We start from the raw sequence: 25,446 nt of genomic DNA, 5'->3' as shown, positions 1-25,446 counted from the left end.
CTTTTTCTTAGTATAATGTTTTTGGCCAGGTGCAGTGGTTCACACCTAGCACTTTGGGAAGCCAAGGTGGGAGGATCATTTGAGCCTCAGAGTTTGAGACCAGCCTGGGCAACATAGCAAGACACTGTCTCTGTGAAAAAATTAAAGTAAAATATAATATTTTTGAAGTTCATCCATGTATCAGCATCATGTATCAGTACTTCGTTCCTCTTTATGGCTAGATGATATTGTTTGGTTTTTTGTTGTTGTTTATTTTTTTTTGAGACAGAGTCTCACTCTGCCATCCAGGCTCGAGTGCAGTGGCATGATCTCGGCTCACTGCAACCTCTGCCTCCCGGGCTCAAGCGATTCTCCTGTCTCAGACTCCTGAGTAGCTGGGATTACAGGCCCCTGCTACCATGCACGGCTAATTTTTGTATTTTTAGTAGACATGGGGTTTCACCATGTTGTCCAGGCTGGTCTTGAACTGCTGACCTCAGGTGATCCTCCCACCTCAGCCTCTCAAAGTGCTGGGATTACAGGCATGAGTCACCACACCTGGCCAATATTGTGTATATTTTGAGGCAGAACGTCAGCAGTCATCCTATGTACCTCCTTCACCTGGAAATATGAAGAAAACCCAAGTCTGACTACTCAGATACCTCCTCCATTTCCCCCTGACATTCTCAACATGGTGCCATGGATGACCAGACTGCTAAAGTATTAGGTGTTCTCCCCATCCCTGGACATGGAGTGTTTGGACATGGTCTTCTGCCCTTCTTAGGCATCAGGCCAAAGTACCCACAGGCTCTAGCTATAGGAGAGCTGGCTATAGCTTAGTATATGTGGTTTCTCTAATCCACTTCCAATCTGGGGTAGAAGTTTTGTTATCTGTTTTTTTCTGGATACCCAGAACATTCTGTCTTATAGGGGCCAGGTGTTTCTGGGTGACGATTCAGATCTCTGCTCCAACTAGAGTAGCAGCTTTCATAATACTCTCCCTGAATCTTACTTCGAATTATCCTGCACAAAACAGTCAGTGTGATCTTTCTGAATCCCTAAACTGATCAAGTCATGCCCTACTCATAATTATTCCGTGGCTTCCCAGTGCTTATAGGGTGCACTAGAACTCTTTAACACACAAGGTTATGAAGGATCTGCCCCCTTTCTATGCAATATCATTCTCTCCTCCAAACTCCCTGCACATTCTAGAAAAATAGAACATTGAACAAGTGATCCTTCTCCTGACTGCGCCAAGAGGACTCAGAGACCCCTTCCTTCCTGCTGGTATGTCAGCATCGTGCCTTTTACAAAACTTTATAATAAGGAGGGGAGAGGGAGCCTGTCAAACCATCCTGGAATTACTCGTTTTCACATCTGTCTCCCCACTCAAACTGTAAATTCCTTGAGAACACACAATGTATCTTTACTGCTTTATATCCTCAGTACCTAGCATAGTTCCTAGAACATGGCAGGAACTCAGTAAATATCTGTTCCTTTTGAAGAACCAAGAATTCTTTAGAGGAAGTGATACTCTTAAAAGTATACACCTCATGGCCAGGCACAGTGGCTCATACCTGTAATCCTAGCACTTTGGGAGGCCAAGGTGAGTGAATCACTTGAAGTCAGGAGTTCAAGACCAGCCTGGCCAACATGGTGAAACCCTGTCTTTACTAAATATACAAAAATTAGCTGGGCATGGTAGTGGGCACCTGTAATTCCAGCTTCTCAGGAGGCTGAAGCAAGAGAATTCCTGGAGCCTGGGAGGTGGAGGTTGTAGTGAGCTCAGATTGCACTGCTGCACTCCAGCCTGAGCAACAGAGTGAGACCCTGTCTCAAAAAAAAAAAAAAAAAAATTATACACCTCATATAATGGACCTAGTTAGAAATTGGATGTTAGAACTTGTGATCTTTGGACAGTCTCTCCTAACGACAAACGTAATACTAAGGAAGAGAATAAGGGGTGGCAAAAGTGGTCAAATACACCTTCCTCTCCAAATATACGTGCACTATCCAGAGCAAACTGATTTTTTTTTTTTTTTTTTTTTTTACTTTGAGATAGTGTCTCGCTTTGTTGCCCAGACTGGAGTGCAATGGTGCAATCTGGGCTCACTGCAATCTCCACCTCCCAGGGTCAAGCAGTCTTCCCACTTCAGCCTCCCAAGTAGCTGGGACTGCAGGCACATATACATCCAGCTAATTTTTTGCATTTTTAGTAGAGATGGGCTTTTGCCATGCTGCCCAAGCTGGTCTCCAACTTTTGGGCTCAAGTGATCTGCCGGCCTTGACCTCCCAAAAACTGAAATTTTAGCTGTAAGAAGAAACATGATAGGATTGTTAAATTGATAGCTACATGGTTAGCTGTGGACTCTTTTTTGGTTGCATTGAATGCATTAAAATAATATCAAAACAAATCTTCTCTGGCAAGCTCAGTGGTTATTCCTCCCCAAAAATTTCTGCCCATCTTCATCCCTGCCTTCCCTTATTTCCCACCACCAGCTCCTTCATCACGTGCTTTAAAATTCCCCAGAAAGTTTGAAGAGAAGCTGCTTTTGAACTCTGGATTATAAGAAACACCATTTTAAGGCTGCCTTAGGGAAATATGCAGAGATGATGGGTAAAAATTGAGATGTGGAAATGTTCAAGGCCTGTGAATCCAACTTTACTTCTGCACTGTAAAATACAATTAGGTTGAAATCAAGGTATTGGCAGGGGGAAAAAAACATTAGGGGCTTGTCTCACAGATATTAATATTGGCCACCTACATTAATAGCTTAATACATTAATACAATACATACATAATAATAGCTTCACACTAATAGATCTTACTAAAGAAAAATGATTTAGGATGGTAGTAAGCAGAAGAAATGACTGGATAAATTTGAATTTGAAGGATTTTTGCCTTTAGATGTTTCCATGGAAGATATTTTCTGTAAAGGTGAGGCCTTAAGTTTATACTTTTCCAAACACTTGATGTTGATAGGCCACATATATAAAGAAAAGGCCAAAAACATATTACAAAGGAAGGGAGGAATGAAGGCAGGAATGAAGGCAGGAAGGAAGGCAGGAAGGCCGGACGGCAGGAAGTTAGTTAAGAATGTTCATTGAGATGGATGAGAATGGAACAAAAACATGAAGTGCTCGGACAGGCTGAAGTCACAGGTCTGCAGGTATCAGGAGTAGTGGTGGCTGGAAATTTGGCTCCTGTGGGTGAAAAGACTAAGAGGGCTCCAAACAAGGCGAGGTTCAGAGTTGGACTCCTGCTTGAAGCCAGTAAATGGGGTGGTTCATTTCAGCTGACAAAAAGAGACTGGGAAAAATAATGGGATAGGGGAGGGGTTATGTAATCCTATGCTCTAACTGTAGCAATTTCTTCCACATGCTCTCCGTTGTCTGGGTGATGCTGACCATCACCCAGGACTATGGCTTTTAGTCACCTTCTGGCCGAGAGTGGTGGAAGGATATGCAAGCAGCCAGGCCTGTGGCTGCCACAGTGATAGGCTCTTCCATATGCCTAATAAGACCATGAGACAGCAGAACAAAATGCCATTCTAAAACCTGGCTCTGGACTAGAGACCCAGAGAGCCAAGCAGACATAACCATAGCATTATTAGAGTAGAGGGGTGGGCATAGGGGAAGTGAGAAGCAGAGAGAAAACAAAATCGTCCTCCCCCTCCCCCGTCCCCTCCCCGTCCCCTCCCCATCCCCTCCCCCTCCGTGTCCCCGTCCCCATCCCCATCCCCTCCATGCCCCCTCCCCTTCCCCCGTCCCTCCCCCATCCCTTCCCCCTCCCCCTCCCCCTCCTCAAATAAAACTGAGTAATACAACCACCAACACAAGAATGAACCATAAATTCATTTGAAATGAAATTAAATTCATGGAACAGTCTGAAGGACTAGTGTAGATACCTGTTAACGGTAAAAAGGAAAACAATTTGGGATAAAATATGTAAAAACTAACTCTAAATAATCATACAGTTGGGGCAGAGGCAGCGTCCAAGGTGTGACTTAGGCATGCAGAGGTGGTGGTGGTGGTTGTTGTTTTTGAAATGGAGTCTTGCTCTACCACTGAGACTGGAGTGCAGTGGTGCAATCTCGGCTCACTGCAACCTCCGCCTCCCAAATTCAAGTGATTCTTCTGCCTCAGCCTCCCGAGTAACTGGGATTACAGGTGCCTGCCACCACACCTGGTGATTTTGTATTTTGATTTTTACATTTTTAGTAGAGATGGTGTTTCATCACGTTGGCCAGGCTGGTCTCCAACTCTTGACCTCAGGTGATCATTGCCCTCCTCAGCTTTCCGAAGTGCTGAGATTACAGGCGTGAGCCGCCAGGCCCGGCCTAGGCATTCATAGATTTTTGTACTCAGAAAGGGAATGGAACTACTAGAAAATTTATAGGTAAGCAAACATGTTAAACTAATTTATAGTTAAGCAAATATGTTAAAACTATAGGAAAACAATGTCTAGTTTCAAAGCCAAAAGAAGAAAGAAGGGTCTACAGAAAATTTTATCAATCTAGCAGAAGGCAGGAAATAAGGGGAAAAAAAGCATTCAAGGAAAAGAGTGGTAAAAAGAGATTTCTATCTGTATGACCGTGCATTTGAATTATCAGGCAGGCAGTTTTTCCCAGGACTTTCAGTACGCAAGCAGTGCTGTGCTGGTAAATGTTTAAACCAGCTTGTTGGGGGTAGGGGTGGGAGTGGGGCTGATTTTTAGTGTTTACTCATTTTCGTGGTGTAAATATTCTCATCATAGCCAATTTCATGCTATCAGTGTGATATCAACCAGTTCACAGAATCCCTGAAAATGTAACAATAATGTCTAATAAGCTTATGCATGTTGGTTCTAGGATATTGTTGTTTGTTTGGGATAGACAGGATTTTCTCATTGTCTTCATACTGCATATAACTTTTGACAATAAAATAAAATTAAAAGATTCAACAATGAGATACCACTGCATACCTACTGGAATGACACAAAATCTGGAAATACCAAATGCTGGCAAGGATGTGGAGCAAAAGGAGCTCTCCTTCATTTTCGCTGTGAATGCAGATGGTACAGCCACTTTGGAAGACAGTTTGCTAATTTCTTACAAGAGTAAACATACACTTACCGCAGGGTCTAGCCATCACCCTTCTTAATATTTACCTAAAGGACTTGAAAACTTACAGACACACAAAAATCTGTACATTAATATTTATAACAGTTTAATTTACAATTGCCAAAACTTGAAATCACCAATATGTCCTTCAGTAGGTGAATGGATAGGTAAACTCTGATACATCCAGACAATGGAACATTATTCACTGCTAAAAAGAAATCGGCTATCAAGCTGTGAAAAGACATGGAGGAATCTTAAATTCATATTGCCATGTGAAAGAAACCAATCTGAAGAGTCTGTATACTGTAGGATTCCAATTACACGATATTCTGAAAAAGGCAAAACCATGGAAACAGTAAAATGATCAGTGGTTGTCAGGAGTTGCGGGTGGGGAGGGAGGGATGAATAGGTGGAACACAGGATTTTTGGGGCAGTGAAAATACTCTGTATAATACTATAAGGATGGATTACATGTCATTAGAAATTTGTCCAAACCCATAGAATGTACAACACTGAGAGTGAACTTTAACATAAACCATAGACTCTGGGTAATTATGATGTGTCGATGGAGGTTCGTCAATTGTAATAAATGTACAGCTGGGGGATGTTGATAGTGGGTGCATGTAGTGAGGCTGGAGTATATGGGAACTCTCTGCACCTTTATCTCAATTTTGCTGTGAACCTAAAACTGTTGCAAAAATTAAGCCTTTAATAAAATAAAACAAATTCTCTGCATGCTAATGTTCTAACTGAAATCATAAGGAAATTTATTATGAAAACAGGACTTGGTGGCATTCTGTTATTAGAGTATTCATCATATGGTTATGGAAGGCTAGTAATTTATGATCCTTGCTAGCAAAGCCAGATCAATACAGAGATAAATGTCCTCAGCACAAGAGAATTGATATCATCCACATGATAATTGACCACTGTGTCATACATTCAATCATTCATCGCATTATCTGATATAACTAGCAGGAAGGGTAATATGTCTATGATTTATTATTAATGCATATTAGTATGAAATTCATGAACCATCTAACCTGTTACCTGTCCTTGGCAACATAGTATACAGTTGTCTACCTCCAGTAATAGGATCCCACAGAAAGAATCAAACAACCCTGTTTAATGCTAGGCATTTCCTGTTGAATTAGAAGAGATCCAAGAAGTGCTTGAGCTAGTGTTACTCCCTGTCTTCTTTTCTCTTCTCTTCCCTTTCTCCTTGTCATGGGTTCTGCTTCCTTCCCCTTCCCCCCTCCAGCCCCCCCAGCACAATGGCCTGTCCTAGAGCAGAGATGGGTGGGTAAATGGTCCTAAAAGAGCCTTTTATGTCACTGATTTGCTGCCATGAGTATATTTTGTGACAGCCATTCTACATCACCTGTCTATGCATGTCAGTGAATTACAGTGGCTTAAAGCTCAGGACAAACTGTAATATCAGGGCAGGGAAGCAGCATGTCCCCTGGGGGAAGAGAATGGAGAAAATGAGAAAGAAAAACAGAAAGGTAACCATTTAGAAACCCCATTCGTAGAGTTAGTTCCCTAACAATAGGAGTCAAAACTCTTCCAAACTGTCTCCCCCTCCCCTTTCTTTCCCAACCTCTTGGGAACATGTGTTGGTTGCCTGCAACGTCTGTGCTTTACTTTGCAAGGGTTAATTAGATGGCCTATTATTCAGCAAATTAAAGGCTTGGTTGCCTGAGAGTTCCTTTCAGAAAGGATTAGGGTCTCTGATGAGGCTTTGATGTAATAGATGGAGCTGTTCTGCTCCATCATGTTAATGGAGGAGTTTTAAGGACTCCCCAGACTCTCTTTGGCAGTCAGTGTCTTTATTCATTCCCTTGCCTAAAAAAGAAAAATATTTTATCCTGCAAAAATTTAATGCTGAACAAGGCAATAGATTGACATCCTGGAGGTGGGGTGGGGGGTGGAGGGTAAAGTGTTCATTTCTTGTCTAAAATCACACAGAAGCAGCACTTCCTGGCTTCCTTGAGTGGCCACTTCCTCTGCAAAAACCATCTCTAAAACAGCAGCAGAAGCAGTAATTTGGGCCTTGTGGTTCATTGTCCTTGGAATCTTTTTTGCTAAGAAGTTGGGCAGGAGAGATGGCAGGTGACAGGCATGGTGGTGGTTTGTGTCCTCAGGAACATGAACCAAGACAGCCAATAGCCATGCAAAATCCTATCTTGGATAAAACATGCATAACTACATATTATCTGACAAGATTTTTTTCCAGACTTTTTAGTGTGGTTAAGTTGTTATGAAAATCTGGCTTAGTTCATGTTCTCCAATTTGATGTTCACATAATTGGCAATCAGCCAGAGAGTGTTTAGTCAATTTTAGTCTTTACCAAAAGAATACACATTAAGGGAAGGGTACAAAATGTGGGTAGACACAATGCCAGTAAGACTACTGCAGTGCTAGGTCATTATCCTGCCCCTTTAACTAATCTCCTAGACCCACTGTGTATTATGGCCAGACATTTCAGCTGGAATAATTATTGTCATCATTTAGGGAGCAAATTGGCTGCACTTTTGTTTCCAACTCCCCCTTGTGTGATGCTCCAGTCTTATTCCTGTCCTTCTCCAGCTCACATTGTTGGGATTGAATTGCTCCCTCCTTTGAGTTACTTTTGATTCATGGGCAATTTTCAGCAATCTTCTTTTCATTTTTTGCAATGAATAGCACATGGTAGCTTGGCATTCACCTTTTATTTCCTTAATCGATGCCAGCATCCAGACATTCAACATGTCAGGAAGCAAGAGGCCTGACCCTATAAAAATTCACCAAGTCGCTGCTAGGTTTAGACATGAATTAAGACAGAGAGCTCCTTGTTTCTTTGTATTGGCCACCCAGAGAGACTTTTTTTTTTTTTTTTTTAGTAGATAATATAAGGCATCAGCTGGGATTGAAGAATGTCCTAGGAAACAGCTCTATGAAACCCATAGCCATGTTTACTAGAGAGTGATAATATTCCTTACATTGCATGGAGCCATTTCTTTCTTTCTTTTTTTTTTTTTTTTTTGACAGAGTTTTGCTGTTTTTGCCTAAGCTGGAGTGAGTGCAGTGGCATGATCTTGACTCACTGCAACCTCCACCTCCCAGGTTCGAGTAATTCTCCTGCCTCAGCCTCCCGAGTAGCTGGGATTACAGGCACTCGCCACCACACCTGGTCAATTTTGTATTTTAGTTCATGACCAGGCTGGTCATGAACTCCTGACCTCAGATGATCTGCCCGCCTCGGCCTCTGAAAGTGCTGGGATTGCAAGCATGAACCACCACGCCTGGCTGCATGGAGCCATTTCTATGAAAACCCTGGAAAGCTGCATTTTTAGTCTTGTTACCTGTCATTATGTCATAGTTCTGCAAATTGCTGGTCTGTTTTATTTATTTATTTTTATATTTTTATTTAAAAAAATGTTTGAAGACAAGGTCTCACTCTGTGGCCCAGGCTGGAATGCAGTGGTACGGTCATGGCTTACTGCAGCCTCAACCTCCTGGGCTCAAGCAGTCCTCCCACCTCAGCCTCCCGAGTAACTGGGATCATAGCTGTGCACCACCATGCCTCCCTAACTTAAAAAAATATTTTTGGTAGAGACGGGGTCTCCCTGTGTTGCTCTGACTTGTCTCTAACTCCTGGGCTCAAGCAATACTGGCTTAACCCCCCAAAATACTGGGATCAGTGTGAGATACTGCACCTGGCCTTGTCTGTTTTTATATCATGAATTTTAAGAAATATAGAACAGACTATATTTTGTCTTTTACATTGTCTGACATAAGGCCCAGAGCCCAATCTGTGGACACCTCTAACAAAGTATTTTATTTGGTATTCTAATTCCTATCTTCCCTAATGTCCCCTTTGCTTCATTTTTCTCTTTGGCTTATAATTTTTTTTATCTTGCCTTATCACATATACTTTTATTTATTTAAGCACCTATTGTAAGATGTCTTGAATTATTTCTGGAACAAGATGAAATATTTTAAAATTTGCATATATTGGTAGGAATGGAAAATGATGTTACGATTTTGGAAAACAGCCTGGTAGTTCCTCAAAAAGATAAACATAAAACTACCATATGATCCAGCAACCCAGGGGAAATGAAAACATGTGTCCACATAACAACTTGTGGCTGGGCGCGGTGGCTCACATCTGTAATCCCAGCACTTTGGGAGGCCGAGGCTGGTGGATTGTGAGGTCAAGAGATGGAGACCATCCTGGCCAACATAGTGAAACCCCATCTCTACTAAAATACAAAAGATTAGCCGGGTGTAGTGGCACACACCTGTAGTCCCAGCTACTTGGTAGACTGGGGCAGGGAATTGCTTGAACCAGGGCGGTGGAGGTTGTAGTGAGCTGAGATTGTGCCACCGCACTCCAGTCTGGGAACAGAGCAAAGCTCTGTCTCAAAAAAAAAAAAAAAGAAAAGAAAAGAAAAAGAAAAGAAGCTTGTACAGAAATGTTTGTAGTAGCAATAATTCATAAAAGCCTAAAAGTGGAAACAACCTAAGTGTCTGTCAACTGATAGATTGATAAACAATATGTGGTATATCCATATAATGGAACATTATTTAACAATAAAAATAGTGTAATATAAATATATAATATGATATGAATGAACCTTGAAAACATGCAAAATGAAAGAAGCTAGTTACACAAGACCATACATATTATATGAAATGTCCAGATAGGCAAATCTGTAGAGACAGAAAGTAGATTAGTGGTTGCCTGGGACTGAGAAGGCTGAGGGAGTATAGGGTATGAATGCTAATGGATATAGGGTTTCTTTTTGGGGTGATGAAAATGTTCTAAAATTGATTTTGATAGTGGTTGCACAACTGTTCAAATAATACAAATCTTTGCGGGCCTGGCATGGTGGCTCACACCTGTAATCCCAGCACTTTGGGAGGGCAAAGCAGGCAGATCACAAGGTCAGGAGTTTGAGACCAGCCTGGCCAACATAGTGAAACCCCATCTCTACTAAAAATACAAAAATTAACTGGGCGTTGTGGTAGGTGCCTGTAATCCCAGCTACTTGGGAGGCTGAGGCAGGAGGATTGCTTGAACCTGGGAGGTGGAGGTTGCAGTGAGCCAAAATCGCACAACTGTACTCCAGTCCAGGGGACAGTGCAAGGCTCCATCTCAAACAAACAAACAAACAAAACCTTTAAATTATATATTTTCAATGGACAAACTGTACAGTATGTGAATTATATCTTATTAAAGTTAGAATTATTGGCAATAATTAGTGAATTTTATTGAGTAGTTTTTGCTGATTTTCATACATTAAAAATTTTTATTTAATGCCGGATATGCATATTATAGTTGCACCCACTCATTTTCAGCTGAATCTGCAGACTTGTTTGGGATTGTGAGTCTCTAAGAATAGGGATGGCCCTCTCTGTAGTATGAAAATTCTCTCTATATTACTTAGCTTATATATTTGATCTACTAGACAAAGGCTGTAGTTGTTCAGGAGTGAGTTCTAAGCCTGTGCGCATAAAAGCCATCAGTTCTATTTTCACTTCTCCTTGTCTTTGCATACGCTATCTCCTCTGCCCTTGTCATCTATTCCACCTGGCAATGAAAATGCGTGAACAAGAGTGGTCAGAAAAGTAAAAGAATAACTCAGAGACGTAGCATCACTACAGGCAATGAAAGAGAATGTTTCAAGAAACCAGGGTAATAGTGGTCATTAGTGACCTCTTGAACAGACAGGTTGAATACAATCACTAAAAAGGGAGCACAGAATTGGTAACCTAAAGTCCTTTAGGGTCCTTTGAGAGAGGTTTTAGTTGGGTAGTGAATGTAAAAGATTTTTATATTCATAAAGATTTAGCTACAGGCCCATCTATTAAATTTGTTTGCCTAAGATTCCATTGGTGACCTCTTCTCTTTTCTTTCAACTCGACTTGTCTTCAAGTTCCAGGGCTACAGTCATCATCTTTCCCTTTCCACTTCCTTAATTCAGACTGTATTCTTCCGAAATGAACCCACTCGCTCCTTCTGTTCTATTCTCTAATGTGGTGCCAGTTTACTTTCTGAAGCAAAGATCAGACTGTGTTATATCCATGCTCATGAACCTCAGTTTAATGTGGCTAAGAAAGACCAAACTTACAGAAAGACCTTGTAGGTTCTGAAAGTGTTCCAGCCAGATTCTCACTTCCATCTCTATTATAACTGCATCATTCTGTTCTGCTCATATCCCTAGATGAGCCCTGCATTTTATACCAATGAGCTTCCTCAAAAGACTACTGTATCTTCTACTTGGAATGCCTCTTCCCTGCATTTCCTGTCAATATCCCTTTTGTTTTTTAAGACCCAATGATCATCTCTCATGTGAAACTCTTGCTCCTAGTTAGAATTATTTTCTTCATCTGAGCTAATCTAGTGCTTATACTTTTCAGCCTTAAATTATTATTATTTATGTCCATGTCTATTCTTCTTCTTCTTTCTAAATCCCATGACAGTAAATGTCCCATTCCAGGCATCCTTTCCCCAAGCATTTGCTGTAGCACCATTCACATTAAATACCTAGTAAGTTTTTGAATGATTCAATGAAATCAGTCTGACCTGATTCTCTAAATCTTTCCTATGTGTAAGTTTGGTATTACCCCAGAAGCTGATAAGTTTCTTGTGGAGGAATATAATATCTTTTGTTTGATTTGTACTCTCTTAGCCCCAACCGCAGTCCTGGTGTAGTTTTGAGCATGTAATGATCACGCAGTGTGGAATGGATTGTTCATTTCTTTTAGAGGTTGGCTGGGTACTATCTATTCCTTCTCCTTGTACGGAGAAGAGTGCATACAAATAAGAATTGTGGTTTTAATTCAGGGAAGGGTGGCAAGTAGAACCATGGGAAGAAATACAATTCATGTGTCCCTGGGCATTTAAGCCTGGACTAAGAAGCAGACCATGACTGTTTGTCAAAATGGAAATTGATTTTTGAATCAAAGGAATGAGCCCGACATTAAAAAAAATAAGATTACCCAAAAGCGTGAACTTGAAAATGCCAAAGTTCTTTGCTTTTGCTGAATTGTCAGACCCAGAAATTCTCTTCCCCTCAGAACTTTGAAAGTTCTGATCAGGAGCCCTACTATCAAACAGAAATTTGTCCTCAGTGGTAGGAATCACACTGAGAGAAAGTAGCTAACTAATGGGTGCAGCATTATTCAAATCTAACTCAAATTGCACATTAACATTTCCTTGTTGCTATGGTTTGAATGTGTCTCCTCCAAAATTCAGGTGCTGCCATTGTGATAATATTAAGAGGTGGGTTCTTTAAGAGGTGATTAGGTCATGAGAGCCTCTCCATTGTGAAAGGGATTAAGTACCCTTATAAACAGGCTTGAAGGGGAGAGAGTTAGTCTCTTCTTGCCTTTTGGCTTTCCACTATGTGAAGACAGCATTCCTCCCCTCTGAAAGAACCATCTTGGGAGTAGAGAGCAGCCCTCCCCAGACAACTGAGCCTGCTGGAAGCTTGACCTTGGAATTCTTGGGCTCCAGAACTGTGAGAAAATAAATTTCTGTTCTTTATAAATTACCCAGTCTTAGATCATCTGATACAGCAGTGCACAATGGAGTAGGACACTTATGTGGCACTCATACTGCTAATTATTAATTATTATGTAGGTGTACCATAGCTGTCTTCCTCTACTGGACTGACTGACTGTATACCCAGCAACTAGTACAGTGTCTGGCCCAGGGAGCTGGCATTTATCAAGTGCTCACTATGTACCAAACACTATACATGAATTCCCTGCACCATAACCTTTCTGACCATTTTAGGCTTTGATCTCCCAAGGATCACACCTTTTCCAGTCCTTTGAAATAAAGGGTGGCATCTGAACATAGACTAACAATCTGATAAGCTAGTTGCTGGGGCCGTGTGATGAAGTAATGGCTCATGTTTACCAGTGCCCTGACTGTATCACGTGGCTGGAGTTGCCTCCAGACAGATCTGGTTAATTGCAAGGTGCTTTTTATAAAAACTCAACCAAAGAAGAAAGAAAAGAAAGCAAGCAGGAGCAGAAGGTGATGACTTTGGGCCACCAGTTACAATTCTTACAGCTGTCTTAGTTCTAGAACACAAAATTGACATCTTCTTGGCTGCCACCACGTGCAGCAGAGGGCATCCTTATCCCCATTCGTTGTCAAATGCCATGTGACACTGAAAGCATAGCTTAAACACAAGAAGGAGATGCCAATAACAAGAATAAAATAGTCAGTGTGCCTTCAGTTGGCTTTTCCTTGGACACATCCCTCTTTACCTTGAACCTCTGGCCCGTCTTGACCTGTCTCTTGGCTCTGGCCTGGTTCCACTTGGCCCTCCTAACTTCATCTCCTTTGTTTAGCACGTTTACATCTCTCTCCTTTTCTTCCTTTCAGACTGATTCTGCCTGTTGTCCATGGTATAGTCTCCTTCGCTCTGTTCCTCCTCACTGTGGCTCTCTAATTGTCCCCAGACGAGCAGGGCTGGAGGATCTAGAATTTTTGTTACCTCCTCTCCTTCACTAAGAACATAGTTAGTCTGGGCTTTTCTAACTATTTCATATTGACCAAGAGATTAGAGATAGAGGCTAGAGAGGCTCCTGGTTGACAGGTTTCACTCAGGCTGCAACCCTGGGGCATTACAGGGTTACACATTGCAGCTCTCTGCCTTAGCGGGGGTCTCTGATCCGGCTTTGTTTTTGCATAGGGACTCTCTCCAGCCACACTGGTGCACATTCCTTAACTCTGGAGGTAGCTTCTGTTTCATCAGAGATTTGACATTTTGGCTTTAAACCACCCTATATGTATATATTTTTTATGTGACCTTCTGCACTTTCTTTGAATCTTCTCTGGGTGAGAAAAGGAGACGTTCTTTATCCCCAAGTTGCCTGCCCAGTCTCAGCCTTCAGGAAATTCAGTGTTCTTCCCTTTCCATTTTCCATCCTAGATTTACTTGAGCTCACTCTGGACCTTTGGTGCTGACAGCTTTGTCTAAAGATCAGGCTGACTTGCTTATCTTCCAAACCTTGCCCCAGGATCTCTGGCAAGATGGCAGCAGCCCTGTGGTCTCTCGCTTTTTACACAGACTGTTCCCATTACTTACTTCAAAGGGAGACTCAGCTTCCTGTTCTAAAACTCTCCATCCTGCCTTCTCGGGGCTTTTCTTCTTTTAGCAAATACTGACTGTCCTCCCCTGATTGATAACCATAGACCTGCCTCAGTGAGTGATGTACTCCTAGTTCTCATTTACCTGTTTCAAGAGAGGACCCCACTTCCCAACCCCAAGTCTGAAGCTAGGATGCAGTTTCAGTTCTCATCAGTGAGACTTTCAAATAACATCAAATGTGATATGCAGACTTCAGGAAAACTGAAATGCAATGAAATATTCCACCAAACAGGGAGGTGATGTTTCACAGAAATACCATACACAACATCAGCCTTCTCATTCTGCCTTCTTTTGAAGCATTAGTCATTTGGGGAACATGCCTGTTTGTCATAGTCTTGTCTTCCAGAATGGAAATTTTCTTCCAAGACAGAGTACTGTGGGCTCTGATATTTAACCTATAATTAGTGTATCCTCAGGAGGATTTTCTCCCCTTGATGTAGGGCCTCTTTGTCAGTCAGCCTTCTGTTTGATGATGATAGCAACCACAGGGCAGTAGAGTGTGAATCACAGGGCAGGGAAATGCTTGCTCAGATCCAAAATGTTTAGATCTTCTGTAGCAACGGGAACATGTAACAATCCAAGTAGCAAGCCCGCAAGAAATAGCAGGAAATGTAAAAGACAGAGTATTTATAAAGAAATGAGAAGAGACATAAATCCTGAGTTTTGATTTAGTTTTGCCCCAATGTATGGAATAAAATTGCTCACCCTCATGCTTTTCTTACCCAGTTCACTAGTATTTTTAGTTTTTGCCTTTTCAGCTGCTCTGTATCAAGTGTTTTATTCATTGGTAAACAACAGTCGGAGGCTCGTGACAAATAGCTTCCCCTTGCAGGCATCTGGTTTTTTGGTTGAAATGGCAATTTGTAGGGACAGAGAAGCTGTGTCACCACAGCATTATCGTATGAGAGCAGAGAGTGCACAGGCATCACCAGCTCCAGAGCCCACCCTTGCTTCTTGCGAAGAAATGTCTCCCTTTTGCCTGTTTTTTGGCAGAAGCCAGACTGGGAGATTGCTGCAAATGGCTGCAACAACCTGTGTTTAATGTGGTGACACTAATAGATTTGAGAATTAATCTTCAGCCAAGAATGCATGATGGAAGGTACTAGAATTTCAAATTAGGTAGCGAATTGATTTCCTTCAAGGCTGAAATTTGCTTCCTTTTTCTTCTGGTGGACTTTCCTGTCATATTCAAACCACCCACCATGGCCTTATTTCCAGAGGTTCTTGTATATATCTCATGGTATACATAAATTGGTATTTTGTTGTTTCATTTTGTCTCTTAGCACAGAGAAAACATATCTAAATCCAGATTTTAAAAAAAGATTTAAAAATCCAGGAATGAATAAAAGAAAGAATTACTTACGATTTGGGGGAAAAGTAGTTTATCTAAATCTAGTCCTTGTTACTTCTTTTCTAAATTAAAAAACTCTGGAAGGAGCTGAGCTCAGGAAAATGTCTCCCCAGTTTGAAACACTGTCTTTTGCAGAAACAGTAGCCCAACAGAGTGTCTCAGATGTGGCAATAATTAAGGGTTATTAGAGTCTCCCCTCAGTCCACTGAGTTGAGGACGCTGCTATCCATTCTAAAATCATGCTACTAATTGCTTACAACAGAGCTTCCAAGGAAATCATTTGTAAGGCCGACACACACAAAAAAAGGTCTCTGTGGTCAAGTAAGTTTGGAAACGTGGACTCAAACAGAATTAAACTTTTTTTTTTAACCCTAGTACTTGTAAGAACCTTTAAAAGGCTTGTGTGCATTATGAAACTCCAAACTTACTTGGTTTAGAGAATCACCAATGTTTTCCAAACTCTTTTGACTAGGAAACTAGTTTCTTTTTTTGATGGAATGCTTTATGTGTCTAGGGCTTCCCCTAATTCACCTAATGTTGGCTGGCCCCCAACCCTATACAGAGTTTTACATTCTATGCATCCTTTTGCAAAAACCGCTCAGTCCCTGGTTGGGAGAAGATATTCTTCATTTGGAATTTGCAATTCCTGGTTCAATAAGCTCTACCTGAAATGAATAAGTATATTAGAACTTCTTTAGTTTTATTTGTTTGTTCTCGAAATCAGGTTGAAGGAATTCTATCTTGCTTTATAAAAGGACATGGAGGCTATCAGGAGTTTTAAGAATCCCAGCTGTCAGTTTCATCTTCATCCTCTAAACCTCTGCTGACCAGGGATAGAAATGACAAGCCAACAAACTTAAACAGTAGACGTTTTGGGCACCAGCCTACACAGTCTTGAGCAATATCAATTATACCCTAGTTAAAGTTGGTAAAGGGACTAAAGGCAATAATTGTTCTTAGGCACTCAAGAGAAGCCGCTGAGGAGGTGAAGGTCAGTGTCCTGGTGGCGTCCTGAGTTACGGGCTTTGCAGCTTGCCTGGTCTTCTTGCATTGTCAGTCTAGTTCTCCAATCTTAAAATGACTTCTGCCTTTGCTCCCCCAGTTTAGTTTAGTTCAATTTACTTCCAAAACTTCCCCCAAGACTTACCTAGCTCAATTCTTACCAGCTCCAGGAAGTCTTCCCTGCCTAGTTCTTCCCTCTGGCCCTGAAGAATTGTTTTGTACATTGTACCTTTGCCACTTTTAGCAAAACAGAGCAGAGTAGGGCGGGTCCTCCTGTGGGAGTTAAGGAATTGACGTCATCACTGTCAGGAATTGGTCTCAGTCTCTTCGCCTCTTAAAAGAAGGGTTAGAATCGAAAATCTCAGTCCCTGTGGCCCTGAAACCCTATGCTTTCTTGTTACTATTTCTTATCCTAAAGATACAAGAAAACATATAGCTTTTGCTGTTTCATGTGTTTCTCTTGTCCTTCCGTCTTTCCAATTAGATTGTAGATCCTTGAGGTAAAGGGTCATGCTTTCTAATATATGTATTTTCGCTAATTCTGGTGCTGTGTAATAAATGTTTGCTGAGTAAATGATACGATCCTATGCCCTGATATCTAGTAACACAGGACTTCTAGCCCTATCTGCTCTAAGGAATAACTTTTTTTTATCTGTAAAATAATAATTCCATTTCAGACTGGCTCTTTGCTTCCTATGAGAAAAAAATAGAGGAGTATTTTAGAATAAAGCTATACCCTCAAGTTCTCCATGCCCTTCCCCTAAAAATCCTCCAATGCAATTGGAGAGTCACAACCCTGCTTAGCATTCTTCCTCTTTACACTTAGTTTCAGTTTTGCTGCTCTGTGGTATGATGGTGCATGGTCGACACCCCTGACAGCTGTAATTTAACTTGAGCATACCCTGAGGATGGTCTGAGGATGACAGTCGCACCTGAATATGTGTTTGGAGTTCAGAATATGGCCAACCCAGAGATCAATTCCTTATCTATAAGGAATATCTGAGCTCTGGGCCTTCCTGTGGAACATCATCATACAGGGGAGTGAGGCTCTTTGTTCTGGATTACATGAAGGTTGGTAGGAGAAAGGCATGAAGTGAATGCTTTTCGCATGCAGTGGTGGTTCTTCTGTCCAACACACGGCTACTGGACCATCCCTGTTTGTAAGTTTCTCCTGATAAAACCCTATGTCTCATTTGTTGGCTCTGGGTCTCTCCTTTGGCATCTTGAAACTGGTGCCATCGCTACTGAAGTTAATAGGGGTTTATTATGACAGACACTCAACCCACTTCAGTCTGTCTTACTTGGAGAGCTAACAAAGCCTTTTTGTTTTGAGACAGGGTCTCACTCCGTTGCCAGGCTGGAGTGTAGTGGTGTGGTCATTTCAGCTCACTGAAATCTTAAACTCCTGGGCTCAAGTGATCCTCCTGCCTCAGCCTCCTAAAGTGTTGGGATTACAGGTGTGAGCCACAATGATCATTGCTTCCAGAAAATAGAATGCCCACTATCATCATTTTTTTTAATCTTCAAGAAATAACAGATTTACTTGTTAGTTTCTTCTTTGTCTAATTCTCTGACTTCATTATTTACTCATTTCTTTGATTCCTCCATAATCTAGAGAGGAACCCTGTCCAACATATCAAACGATCTTGCAACCTTGTTGGAAGCCTGCCTTCTCCAGTGGATGCTAAAATTGTGAAACAAGCTATACCACCTTTAACTGCAGTCTTTGACTCTAGTAGAGTCATATTTTCATAAGGCTGGATGGAGTATCGGTTTCCCAGTCTTTCTCAATCCCTGTTCAAGGAGCTTTACTTACTGAAGTATCCAAAGGACCTTGTTTTCAGGCCTCACCTGGAACACTGCCCTGAGGTACCTATCTTAAGGGGGAAGGTAGAGGCAGCTCCAGCCCATTTTCCCCTTCACATGCCATGAATTTTTTATTAATTGCCTTCTCCCACCTTCAGCCTCTGCCCCTGAGTTTACTAATTTGAAGTGTTGCCACTAGCCAACAGGCTATTGAGGGTGCCCTGGTCCTTTTGTTCATTCTTTCTTTTCAATGAGCATCTACTAGTAGTCAGATGACGATTCAATAACACAGGAAAAAAGGAAAAAAAAAATTGGGGAGGGTTGAGGATGGCTGAGATGAATATTATGTGAGGAAACAAGAAATTTCTCTCCCCATGTTTGGGAAATACTTCAATACTGATATACCTATTTTGTGATGAGAAACCGACATAATGTGACTTACTAAAAATCACTGGACAGGTACAGCTTCAGATCCCGCAGTTCCTTCCACTCCCTCTGAGGTGCATCTTCAGTAGGAACTCTCAGAGGACATAAGGACTATTTATCTTAGGAGTTTTTATACACTATTCCTAACGCTAGGAGGACTGGGCCATACACCTATATTACTGACAGTATCTTGGCTTCCTTCTTTTTTCAGGAAACATGGTTATTACCATTTTTACATAATATCAGAGCATATTAGCTTTGATAGATACATATAGAGGTGAATATACAAGGAATCAAGGGAAGATTGCTGATATAAAGACATGAACACAGTCTTTTTAAAGTATATGCACTGATTCTTTATTTTTCACAGAAAAATAATAGATTATACAAAAGGCCCTGAACCTACAAAAGTCAAATGATGTATTTCTTCTCATGGCAAGATAGAGGTGGTATTTATTGTCCTACAAGCAGCAGAATGGAGATAATTTAGGTTCTGTTGGCTTTTCTAGCTGAAAGCTTCAGTTCCAATAGATAGGGAATCCCCTGAATCAATTCTAAAACAGACTGACTGGGAAATTTACCAAATATCTTTTCAGGGCTAGAAGGTAGGGGATATGAAAGTGTTTTGAACTGAAAATTGCAAAGGCTAAAGCTTTTTTGTAAGTCTAATGGTTGTGGATTGTTTCAAGAATTCTGCTTAAATGTTTTGAAAGCATGTTCAAGGTGAGGCTGAACTTTTTTACCATTTGTCAGTGAATTTCATTAAAAGTATGCTGTGTTTCAGATGATGCTGGCATGCCACTGCTGAGAAAACTAAAGACGTTTATTTCATGGAGTGGGCAGAATGGCATCCATTTGTCCTAAGCCTCCGATGTGGGCTAAAGACTGATAGCTTAAAAGGGTGGATGTTAAAATTTCTTCCTCTGGCCAAGGGCAGCTACGCAGACTAGAAATGCGATGGCAGTTGGAGGGGTATTCATCAGATTCAACTTCGCTGGAAATTTCCCTGTATCAAAATCATCTTGAATAACACAGAAGGTGCACCAAAATGTACTAAATCGTTGTTTGCTTTGAAAAGGATTTTGAATCTGAAACAGAAAGTAGTTACAACGGTGTGGTTTTAACCAATTAACTACAGAAGAATTTAAATGCAACCCAATTTTTGCCATTTTGAATGGACTTTTTGTTCCTTGTTTGTATAATTCTATCCCAATTCATCTGAATTATATTGTAGTCACTTCCTGTTCTGTGGTTTTTCTGGTTCTTCAGAAGACATTAGAAATCAAGCTGCCAAACTTTCTCTATGAATGTTTCTTTATGATTAGTTTCTTTCCTTATAACTCCTAAATGCATTTCCCCATGACTAAACAAGGGGCTTTTTGTATATTAGGATTTAATTGAAGTGATAGTATTTAATTCTACATATTTCTGAAAGAAAGTATACATATGAATCAATTTGACTCCACTGAAAATATTTTTCTGTAATGAAAATGCAGATAGAATATTGAGCAGTCTATTTTCAGTGATGAAAATTCAAATTGGTGGTTTAAAAAAATACAATTGACGGCATTAAAAAAATACAACCTCACAAATAGGTGTAACACTTAAAAAATTAAAATTTAACAATTTAAAAATTGATGGTAAAAATTCAAATTGATGGTAGAAATTGTGTTTTCAACTTTGCTTAAAACAAACTAAGATTTCCGATGTTTTAATTAATTCAACTAATAGGGAATTACTGTTTTTCTATTTTCTGGTACATATTAATAAAGAGCTGTTTATCATTAACCAATGATCAGGTTTTATAAATGAGTTTTTACCTTCTCTCTCTCCCATATTCATAGGGGAACAGGGTGTCTAAGATTGTACTTTGGATTGTTTGTTGATTTTTGTGAACAGGTGTCTTATTAAGGATTTTGAAAGGCGACCTTCTGTCACACACCTCCTTGACCACCCATTTATTAAAGGAGTGCATGGAAAGGTTTTGTTTCTGCAAAAACAGCTGGCTAAGGTTCTCCAAGACCAGAAACATCTAAATCCTGTTGTGAAAACCAGGTACTGTACTCTTTCTTCTTTCTCCCTGTGGTTGTTTATGAATATGTCATGTCATGTGTTTTCATTTGCCCAGCATTATTACTGGTAATTATCACATCCCTGCATTTTTAAGAGTTTTATTTACATGACATTAAGTACTCCATGCCCAGTGGACAAGAGCAGGAGAGCTTCAGAAACAAACTGCCTATTTGTGTTCTCACGGCCAATTTATCTCAAGTGACGGAAATCTTACTCTGCCCTGGAGTTCAGTTAGCTCTAGTTAAAAATCAATAGATATAAGATATATAGATTTACATTTAATAGAAATTTGGACTTCTTTTTTACCAATAAAGGTAACTGTATAAAAGCAACCATGGCTGACGTTGTGTGAAACACCTTTGCTTGGCCATTGTAGACTGAAGAGCAGTAATGTAGGCTGTAAAGTGATTTTGGGAAGATTATGAGCTGAACACTGGAGACTGTTTCTCTAATGTGCTCTGAGACCATTTTCTCTTTAGTTTAAAACTCCTTAGAGTCAGTTTTGTATTCTTAATTAATATTTTTCAGGTATTGCTTATCCTAAAGCAACTGTGGCTTCTACCCTACCTCATCCTCTTTTTTTTAGAAGGTAGATTTTTTTTTTAAATGTTTATTTTCAGGGGCAACTGCTTTAAACAGTATTCCCCGGTGAATCCCTAAGAAATAGATCTTTGATTTCTGTCCAGAGGGTGGCAGAATTTCTCTTTTAAAAAAATTAAATGCAAATAAACCTGCTTCCTATGCTCACCAATTATTTGGTTTTATGAAACCATCCAGGATGTAGATAAGCTCCAGTTTGTTATTATTAAAAGAACATTCAGAGTACTGGAGGTGAAGAAAATAAGATATCCTAAGTTACAAGTTCTGGAAATAATCATGTATTCTGCAGAGAATTGTTTACTAATCAAAAAGCCAAACATTGCATCAGAACTCTTAGAGCTGGAGGTGTAGTTTCAAGGTGACTATATTTTGCTGATTTTTCTCCACCACCACACCAGGTTCCCTTTTGGATAGCTCAGGACCGATTTTTGTTTTCCTACTTGTTTGCTTTTTCCACTGCCATTTCTGTTTCTATGGCCTCCCTACAGGGTAGAGAAATGCAGATAAGTTCTTGTGACGTTGAATCTTTCTGAAGCAGTAGGAGCCTGTGTTTAAGCCACGGGGAACTGAAATCTCTTTTCTGCCTCGTTTTGGTTCCTGTACACCAGCCACCACCCCTACCACCCACCTACACACACACACACACACACACACACACACACACACACACACACACACACACACACACACACGGCACCACCACCACCAAAAATAAAGTAAAAGAAAAAACAAACCAGGCAAAAAAACCCCCAATATTTAAAGGCTGTAAGTCAAATCCAACATCTCCTCTTTGTCTTCCTGTTCTGGGATTTGCCACAGAATGATTTCTGAGATTTCATTTGCCAGATTATCTGGATTTCACATTTGCCTGACTTTGCCTGTCCAGATCTATGCTTTCTCTCTCTCTCTTTTTAAAGAAACCAAAACCTTTCTTCTTTTACCATAGAAAATTGTAACACCGGCCTCTCTCATCCCCTTTCTCTAATTTCTCTTTATCTTTGTTAACTCCTTTGATGTGGTGGCAAAGGCTTCTCACAGGGTCCTTGTAATCTTGAGTTTCACTCAGTGGTTTGTGTTTCTTTGAACTATCATTAAAAAAATACAACCTCACAAATAGGCATCAGCACTTTTAAACAGTCACTTCCTTAGGATGTAGGAAAATTTATTCCAAAGGAAACACAATGCATGTAATTGACACTTAACCTGCCATCTATCTTGTACTATTACTTCCTCTTAGCAACTGGCAAGGAGCTGGCTACAAAGATGTTTTCAGCCCACCAGGAAAAAGTCTCAAATATCATTCCCTGATGATAAATCAATATATTTAAAGTTGTGAGTTCCTAAGTTAAAGCAGAAAAAAACAGAAAAATTGAGGTGACTGTACAGATGAGTGAGGCCAAGTGACCCACTCATCATTTTTCTACACATTTATGGCCACCTGGCAGGCAGTGCAATGTAGTAGTTAAAACCACTGGCTTGGCGGGGTGTGGTGGCTCATACCTGTAATCCCAGCATTTGGGAGGCTGAGGTGGGAGGATCACTTGATTCCAGGAGTTTGGGACCAGGCTGGGCACTATAGCGAGACCTCATCTCCACTAAAAAATTAAATAAAAAGTAAAAGAAAAATTAGCCGTGCATGGTGGCACACGTCTATAGTGCCAGGAGGCTGATGTGAGAGAATCACTGAAGCCCAGGAGTTCGAGGCTGCAGTGAACTGTGATTGCACCACTGCACTCTAGCCTGGGCAACAGAGTGAGACCCTGTCTCAAAAAGAAAAGAAAAGAAAAAAAAGTCCATAGGCTCTGCCAGGTTTTCATCTTGGGCCAGCCACTTACTGGATAAGTTTTTAATCTTCCTGTTCCAAAGTTTCTTCTATAAAATGGGGAACATTTTGAGGGTTAAGTGAGTCAATACATGTAAAATGCTTAGAATAGTGCACCCTCCATAAATGTTAGTAGTAGTAGTATATATGGTCTATTTAATTCTGAGTCTTTCTTTTTAACACTACCTCTTTCCCATAATCTGTACAAATTCATCTTTTTACTTACTGTAAAAGATCATGAAAATAAACACTACTGAGGTACTGAATGTTAAAAGTATCCATTTTATCTCTTATTCAATATCTAATTTATTCGTTCAAGAGGCATTTATATGTGTGTATGTGTCAGGCCCTGTGCTGAACAGAGGGACTACAAAGGCAAGTCAGATGCAGTTCCTGATAAAGAGCTAATAGTCTGGTGTGTGATACAGACAAGAATCAGGTGAGAACAGCTCAACATGAAAAGTACCTAGATAAAGGAATGCCTGGGATACCTGAGAGCACTTGGGATAGACACCTAAGTCGATCTGGGGTTGGAATGGTGGTGGAAGATGCCCTGGAGCTGCTGGGAAATGATCCTTGAACTGTCCTGAAGAACAAATAGAAGATAGTCAAGGAAAGGGAGTGATTTGGGGTGGAGGAGAAAGAACAAGCAAAGGGCAAGGCACAAGGGCTGGAAAGAGCTAGGGGAATCTGGTGAACAATTGGCTGGAGCTTTGCATGGGGTAGGTGGGTGTGAGAGACAGATAGACAGGAGCCATGTCATAATGGGCCTAAGGAACTTGAATTTGTTTCTTAGGTGCTAGGGAGCCATTGAAGAATTCCAGAAAGTTGTTCTGGTTGCAGTATGGAGAATGGAGGGAAGCAGGGCAAGGCTGCAGCCAGGGAGCAGTTAGTAATTACAAATGGCAGAAGATATTACAATAATGGTATTGTCAGGACTTAGTGATAGATTGAGACAGATTAGGGAAATAAAGAAGGGTGTTGGGGCCTACCCAAACTGGGTTGCCTCCCTGGCCTGGCTCACACTGCAGTCACATAGAAACTGCAAGACACATCTTTATAGTTTATCAAATGTAATGCCAAGTACTTCCGGATATTACACAAAGCTTCCAGCTTTCCACCCAAAGGAGAGTTCTTCCATGGTCTAAGCAGTCTTGGACCCTCCAGCTGGAGCAGCTCTTTTGGACTTGAGAGCTGATACAGAATCATGAAACTTACAACCTGCAGGGAGAACTTTCTTACTATTCCTGCAAAGGTAAGGAATGTTCTGTCCGCTTCAGTACTTTCCCCAGGGGAGAGAGAAGTTGGTAGTTTCAGGGGGGCTGCAGGGAAGAATGCAAGTTCTTAAAAGATGGGGAACACTTGGAGAGGTGAAGGGAAAGGGCATATATAGAGGGAGACATTGAAGACAGAAGAAAGGAAGCAATGGAGGAAGCAAGAGGGAGTGGATCAAGGGCCTAAGAGGAAGGTTGACCTTAGAGAGAAACTCTAAGTTGGGAAAGACAAAGAAAGGTTGGACAAAAGTATTCATAAAACTTAAGTGAGGAGAGGAGGTATTATGAGGAAATTCATGTTGAATGATCTTTATCTTTCAAAAAAAAATTTAGTAAGGTGTCAAAGCTGAGAGTGGATTGTGGACTCCAGGGAAGTGTGAAATCTTTGAGATAGCTACTATGAGGAATATGGTAAAGAGTCAATTAAAGACAGGCATCATGATTACTTAATAGCACAGAAAACCCAGGTGGAACATAACTGAATAGCATCCTATTGTAGTGAAGTTAATCAGCGTTTTAAGATAATGCATGTAGAGTATTCACAATAGCATTAGGCCCTAGAAACTCTCAGAAAATGTACCATCACCGCTGCTGCCTTTCTCATCCGTCATCTTGATTAACCTTTAGCGGCAAGGAATTAGGAGTAGAGAAAGCAGACACTATGGTCTTCTTCAGGCTGGAGACTGGCTTCAGTGGACACGATGAGTGGGCAATGAAGCAAGGGAATGGAGGTTAGTAGAAGAGTGTCCTTGGGATCTCTGGGGGTAGGGGAGAAAGTGCCACCAGAGTGGCTTACTGACTTTGAGGCTGATGTAGTCTGGGGACTGGCTATTATAATGAAGATGAAAAGCAGATT

The 25,446-nt window shown here is 40.8% G+C and overlaps 1 protein-coding gene across 2 annotated transcripts in view; it reads left to right on the top strand.

Moving 5' to 3' along the window:
• Positions 1-25,446, top strand: part of MYO3B (myosin IIIB) — a 499,023-nt gene that overhangs the window by 203,695 nt on the left and 269,882 nt on the right. For both annotated transcript variants that reach the window (XM_032293013.1, XM_032293014.1), the window contains exon 9: positions 20,721-20,876. In XM_032293013.1, the coding sequence (XP_032148904.1) occupies positions 20,721-20,876 (156 nt within the window). The remainder of the gene's footprint in view (positions 1-20,720; positions 20,877-25,446) is intronic.

Source organism: Sapajus apella, unplaced genomic scaffold (genome assembly GCF_009761245.1).
Source record: "Sapajus apella isolate SASKATOON/1434 unplaced genomic scaffold, GSC_monkey_1.0 scaffold28, whole genome shotgun sequence".
Classification (NCBI taxonomy): Eukaryota; Metazoa; Chordata; class Mammalia; order Primates; family Cebidae; genus Sapajus; species Sapajus apella.
This window is presented reverse-complemented; position numbering and strand designations above follow the sequence as displayed.